Consider the following 7140-nt stretch of genomic DNA (forward strand, 5'->3'; position numbering starts at 1 on the left):
CTCCTACCGGAGACAGGAAGTCACGTGGCACGAAAAATAATTTCCATACTTTATGTTTTTTTCTTTAGTATTTTTTGTAAATTGTCACAAATTGTTTATAATTTCGTGTTCAATTATAACCTTTTTAATTTAATTCAAGACAAGTGATTCAAGTAGGTAGGTAGTAAACTGTAAAATAGAAAGTTCAAAGTTTTTTTTTTTTTTTCTTCTATTTTGGCAACTTGACACAAAGGATGAAGTTCAAAGTTTTTTTTTTTTTTTTTTTTTTTCTATTTTGGCAACTTGACACAAAGGATGCGTATTGTGCCACAGACAGGGTAAAAAGGTAAGGAACGGCGGAAGGAATAAAAGGAAACGGAATTTGGAAGAAAGTTAATTAAAACAGTGTGGTAAATAATTAAATTCTACAATAAACTAAATGACATATAACTTATTCTAAATATTAATATTATTTAATGTTAAGTAATTAGATATACAATTATATACATATTTATCATTGGAAGCAAGTAGTATATTTACAGAAGTAGGAAATGGAATAGGGATTAAAGAAGTTCAAAGTTATCACCATTGCATCACCATCAATTTCTTCTTCATCTTATTTTCTTTTTTTTTTCTGAATATGGCTGTCAGCAAGGACAGAAAACGTTATCAAAAATTTACCGTTAAATTTACCAAAACATTCGTTCCGTTATCGTTACTTACAAATTACCGCTACTTTTTTGATATCGTTAAAAAGTATCGATACTTTTTACCGGTATATTTATCGTTATTTCTTAACGTTACCATTGCTCTACGCGCGACGTTGCCAGACCTCTGTGGTGGCAACGTCGCGCCTCGCACAACGTATTTATTATGTCAATACGCTTATTCTATGGACTCGCGTACTGCATCGGGATTCGGGATACTCGTCGTCGTCACTCACCGTACTGCGCGGAGTGCGGACACGGGACAAGGAACTTGTAACACAGATTTCTTAGCTGTTGAACGTTTGTAAAGCAAAAGGTTTGTTTCTTTTTGTTTTGAGAGTTAAAACTGTTAAAGTTACAGCTACGAAATTTTGTGATTAGGGTTGTTTTATAAAGTAAACACTTACTAAGGAATGAATTTTGGAAACTTTAACCCGAAGGGGGTGAAATAGGGGTTGAAAATGTGTATGAAAGTCCGTCACTTCTCAAGTTAGAAACATGAAACTTTATTATGTCTTATGTTTATATAAAGTCAAAACTCACGGAAGAAATAGCCCTATTTATTGATATTCACACCAAATGTCACAGGAATTATAAATTTTGGTTTTGACAACATCTTACCTGCACTTGTGCACGATAACGGATATTTGGCCAATATTTTACCAATAATGAACATCAAAAACCCAAATAACACAATTTGGGAAAAAATAATAAAAACCACACCAACAATAAAAAGTAGAAGTAGTTTCAAAGTAACATGGCCGCCAAAGTTCCTTTTCTCACCACGTTCAAATATAGCCTTGTCAAACTCTACTAGGAGAGAGCCTTAAATCGGTGTATATGCGTCAAAAGCGTGTAATGTTATATGTCCTACTTACCAGGACATAACAAAGGAGTCGGTCTACATATTATTTCATGTAATAATTTTAAAGTGTTAATAAAGGTTTTTAGTGAACATTTAATGCTAGATATTATTGAGTTTTGTGGTTCCGCTAAATAATAAACCATAAGAATGGCCAAAAAATGCCTAAAACACGTGGATTTAACATTAAATACGTAAGTTTTGAACAACGTTTTTGGGGCTTTTCAATCAGTATTTTTGTAAGTTAAAAAGATAATTTATAAGTTTAATAATCCCTTATTCGTATTAAAAATTTCACAGGCATTAGTGCTAAAAATGTCACCTGGATGACCAAGCTTTGCTCGGTATAATAGCACTAACTCATTGACTTCGTGTTACTTAATAACGCCATCTGCTGGTCGTTAAAACAATTAGTTGCTCACAAAATAGTATTATTATTCGCCAATAGATGTCAGGAATAGTCATATTTTTCAGTTTATCGATTATCGATAAAACACGAATAAAAAGACATTTTCTGAAAATGATTCCTAGCTAGATCGATTTATCGCCCCCGAAACCCCCTTTATACTAAATTTCATGAAAATCGTTGGAGCCGATTCCGAGATTCCAATTATATATTATATATAAATTATATAATATACAAGAATTGCTCGTTTAAAGATATAATTTGGCTACAAACATTGCATAGCTTTTAACGTGTGTTTACAGATTCTCATTACTTGAACTATAGTTTATCGATATCATATCATGAACCATAATGTGCTTCGAAATGATCGACAAATAGAAATATTCAAGAAAATAAACGCTCACTACTTGTATGAAAATATGCACAAAAAGGCCACGCGATGACGGACGGGCGATTACGTATCTATTTAAGGATGTATATAAGGTCAAATCCCGTACTACATCCAATTAAATTATGAAAGTTCAAAATATGTAAAAAATTGGACACCCAGACACTTATTATTAATTAAAATGATTTTTTATAATATATTTTTAAAGAACTATTCGATGTTTAATTATTATTGAAAAAAAAATTGTTGTAATTTGACTACCGCAAATGGCGGCCAAGACAGCTTAGCAAAGCTAGCTTTAAATGAAGGTGGCGAAAAAAGGAACTAACGCTGCCACATACAAAAACGACATATTTGACAGTTCTTCTTTACCAGCAGCGCCCCCGCCCAAGTTCATATAAAGTCTTGTCGCACCCTTCGAAGGATAATTTTCATAAATTTCAATTTGAAATATTTCCTCAGAAGCTTGACTCCAAATTCCTTGGTCTCTGACATGTCTCTGAACAACCAACTCTGGCAGCACTGTATCTAGCCTATGGCAACGAGTTAAATAGCCGAAGTGCCATAATAAGAATGAAAAAAAAGGGAGGTCTATGGTCGCATTAGTCAATGTCAAGACTAGAATTATTGATTTGAATTCGAAATTGGGTTGCTATTGATTTTCTATTTTATTTGTGATTTTAATAATTAAAATATGACCATATGCGTGAATAGTGTAAAGCAAATAGAAGGTGTACGTGAAGACGGAAGAAATACGTTTCTTCACTTTCCGTGTAAAAGGCATGTATTTATACATGATGCATGTAATTATGAAAATTTGCACATTTTATTTCTTCTTTTTCTTACTTTTCAGAGCTAGCAAATTTATATCTCAAAATGCTCAGCGACTTGTATCTGTTTTTATTATTGCTTTCTTATCATGTTCTGAGGTGTTACTAATGATAATAAATAGAGAACTTACATTATTTAGTTCACAATATTCTTTAATTCTTAAAATTGCTGACTTATTGTAATTTCTATGCCTATTGTTTCTCGGTCACTGGTGACCGTATGGTGCTTGGATGAATTAATGCATATTTTGTTAAAGCCAAAATTTTAAATAAAAAATATCAGGTCAAAAGGATGATAATATTTTATTCTATAGTTTATAAAATCAGGCTAACTGCTGCACAGCGCACTCAGAGTGGAACATTATTTACTTAATTGTAATTAATTCAAAATTTTGACATAAGCCCGATACATTATCTGTCAAACTCTTCATTAAATTCAAGGTTAAGAACTCCTTCTGTAGTCTTCATTTAAATTGTATCTTTTGGACCTGTACCCCGATTTTCTTATTTAAATCAGAAATTTTTCCAAAGATTTGTATGCCCTATCAAGCTAACATAAGTAGGGTATTAACTTAAAATGTTGTATTTCAGTGATGCTTCCAGGAGAATGTCGCAGGATGGCACTTCTGTAGCTGTCAACTGGCTGTCATCTATCAAGTAGCTGTCATCTGTTAACTGGCTGTCATCTGACAAGTAGCTGTCAGATCCAAGATGGAGGTGTTGTCTGTGGTTGAGGAGGCCGTGTCACTGGAGCAGCTCGTTGGGGATCTGTTCCCGGACACGGACGAGCCACTCCCCATACATGGTGAGTTTACACAATTCTTGTAAATTGTAACTACTAAACTTTGACTGTGTAAAGCTGATCGCACATTTGTCAGCACCATACGTGTATATATATATATATATATATATATATATATATATATATATATATATATATAATATATATAATAATGATTTTTGGCCCGCAGACTTTGCCGACTTGGAATTGAGTTTAACACAGAGCGCATTCACGAAACCCACAGAGTTCCTAACGGAGCACAATAGGACTGAAAAACAGAAACAGCCGAGTGCGAGCGAGAACAAAGATTTGCAATTTTTCTTCGGTACAATAGAGAGGCATAGCAACAAACCGTACTCGTGCGACGTGTGCGGATTGAGGTTCTCGTACAGAAGCTACTTGAACAAACACAAGAAGAGGCACAACGGACAAGAGAACACCTACAGCTGCGATAGGTGCTTCCTCAAGTTTCCCACGCAGAAACTACTCAAACAACACAAAACGAAGCACACAGTAATCTTCCAACACTTCTGCAACGCGTGTGATGCGAAATTCACCTCCAAGAGTGGACTGAAAGCGCACAAGAAGTTGCACGCGGGCGAGAGACCATTTCCTTGTGATTCTTGTCCCAAGAAGTTCACTTCGCAAGTGTACTTGGACAAGCATAAGAAACTACACTCCTCGGACAAGTCTTTCGCTTGCAATCAATGCGGGAAGCGATTCGCAGCCGAACTGTCCTTGAAGATACACAAGAGGAAGCACGCGACGACCAGCACCAGGAACTACTACTGCGAGATCTGCATGAAGAAGTTCACATCTGAAGCATATCTCAAGATCCACAAGAAAACACACGCCGGAAACAAACTGTTCAAGTGTAAGGTGTGCAAGAAGATATTCAGCTCGGAAATATATCTGAAGATACACAGACGAAAACACGCCCTGCCTCAAACTGATGCTGCTTTATACACTTGTGATGTATGCGACAAGGAGTTCAAGTCTCAAAACATTCTGGACATACACAAGACGGTCCACACGACGCATATCGACAGATCCTTCAAATGCGACCTCTGTGGCGTCAAACTACCCACCAGGGATATACTGGAGAGACACAAGAGTAAACATAACGAGCAGAGCCTCCACAAGTGTACAGTTTGCCTCAAAATGTTCGCGTCGCGGAGGTACCTGAACATACACTACAAGCAACATCCCGACGACCGACCCTTCTCTTGTGACATCTGCTACATGAGGTTCTCCCTCAACAAATACTTAATCGCCCACAAAAAACTCCACAAGGGCGAGAAGATCAAACTCTACAACTGCAACGTCTGCCACGAGAAGTTCACCGCGAAGATATTACCCGAACACAAAATAACGCACAAGCTCCTCGGCGATAGACCATATAAATGCGATCGGTGCCCGCAGACCTTCACACTCACCACCCATCTGAAGCTACACCAGAAAGTCCACTCCAAGACCACGATATACAAGTGCGAGCACTGCCCGATGACCTTCGACAAGAGGTGGCACCTCCACAAACACGAGAAGTCGCACACCGACATCAAACCGTACGAGTGCGACATCTGCCACATGAAGTTCCGGCACAAGAGTCACGTGACCGTCCACGTCCGAATACACATGAACGCTAAACCTTTTCGTTGCAAGGTCTGCTACAGACGGTTCCCCAATAACAGTGGGTTGAAGCGGCACAAGCTGACTCACAGTAAAGTGAAGGATAAACCCCACGAGTGTGACGTTTGCGGTCAAGCGTTCGTTCGCAACAGCGATCTGAAGCGACACGCGCGCGCGCACACCGGCGAGCGGCAGTACGCGTGCGACATTTGCGACAAAAAGTTCTCGCAGAACTGCAACTTGACGCGACACAAAAAGTTGCACGAGAGTTCACGAGACTAAATTGTAGACCTTGTAGCTTTCTTCGACTAAAGTTACGCGTTCACCGGATCGGAATCGGAGCGTACCATAAAGTTAATATACCTAGCGGAATAGAAAAACAAAGGCCTGAGCAAGCGAGATGTCACTATCAGTAACACTGCGTGGTAGAAAGAGACGTGCGACACATGACAGGACTCTTTTTTGACGTCCAGTCGGCACTTATCGGCACATTGACAATTTCTCATAGAAAGATGCTACACAATTAAAACAGTAAAAGTAAACAAATTTTTTCACACAGATGTAAACCAATTTTGGTTTCGTTTGACAGCTCGAGATTGTTGCTCTATTCCGCTAGGTATATTAACTTTATGGAAAGTACGCAGCGGACGGATTTGTTGCTTTATATTGATTTCTATGGTACTGCACGCACTGGAACGTCATTTCTGCGCCTGAAAATTTAAAAATAACGACGCTCCGTCCGCACCGTACGCTCCGATTCGCTTAGACCCTCTATGCAGGGCTTTCGAATGGAACATAGAGTGCAATAACCATGACAAAATACGGACAACCGTGCTGTTTGCGTGTAACAAAACTAAGCGATAATACTTCAAGGGTATAGGGGTTCCCCGTATAGAATTATCTGTGAAAGTAGCAGCGCTGAAAGAGAAACTATTTATTTGCTTTTGTATGGAAAGATTCATGACGCTGAGGCGCTTGCCCATACAAATCACAAAAAAACAATTGCTCTTTCAACTCAGTTACTTTCACAGTGAACTCTATACGAGGGTTTTGTTACATCTTGTACAATGTAATAATATGATCTCATAAGAAATAGATCTCTATCTAACGCCAACAACCAAAAAGAGGTAACAGATTAAAATAGAAGTTTAAGAGATACTTAATTAGTACACTTTTTCAATAGGAACATCACTGATCAAATTATATTTCTCACGTCAATACTACAATATCTCCAGAATAGAATTTCATATAATTTTTTAATTATTATTCCATAACAATTCCTTTTAATATGTAAATAAAAAAAATATTTTATTTGTAGACGTTTGAGAGATTAAGCATTTTCTCAGCAAGATTTAATACTTTCCAGAATTGTTTTCATACTAGCAAAACTATCGAATTAATTAAATAATGTTTTATATTTAAAAAAAAAAATACTCAGTTTTAGACTTCGCCATACATGATACAAGTAAACTTTCACCTGCATTTTTGTCACCATTGAGCATTGACCATAGACAATTATAATATTGCCATAGCAAAAAATTTACACTGTAGGCATTTC

The 7140-nt window shown here is 37.1% G+C and overlaps 1 protein-coding gene across 1 annotated transcript; it reads left to right on the forward strand.

Moving 5' to 3' along the window:
- The first annotated feature begins 3767 nt into the window (after positions 1-3767).
- LOC121738119 (zinc finger protein 845-like) lies at positions 3768-5959 on the forward strand. The gene is made up of 2 exons (XM_042129975.1): positions 3768-3977; positions 4144-5959. Exons 1-2 carry the CDS (start codon positions 3884-3886, stop codon positions 5862-5864), a joined length of 1815 nt encoding a protein of 604 aa, XP_041985909.1. The 5' UTR covers positions 3768-3883; the 3' UTR covers positions 5865-5959.
- Positions 5960-7140: the final 1181 nt, after the last annotated feature.

Source organism: Aricia agestis, chromosome 22, assembly GCF_905147365.1.
Source record: "Aricia agestis chromosome 22, ilAriAges1.1, whole genome shotgun sequence".
NCBI lineage: Eukaryota > Metazoa > Arthropoda > Insecta > Lepidoptera > Lycaenidae > Aricia > Aricia agestis.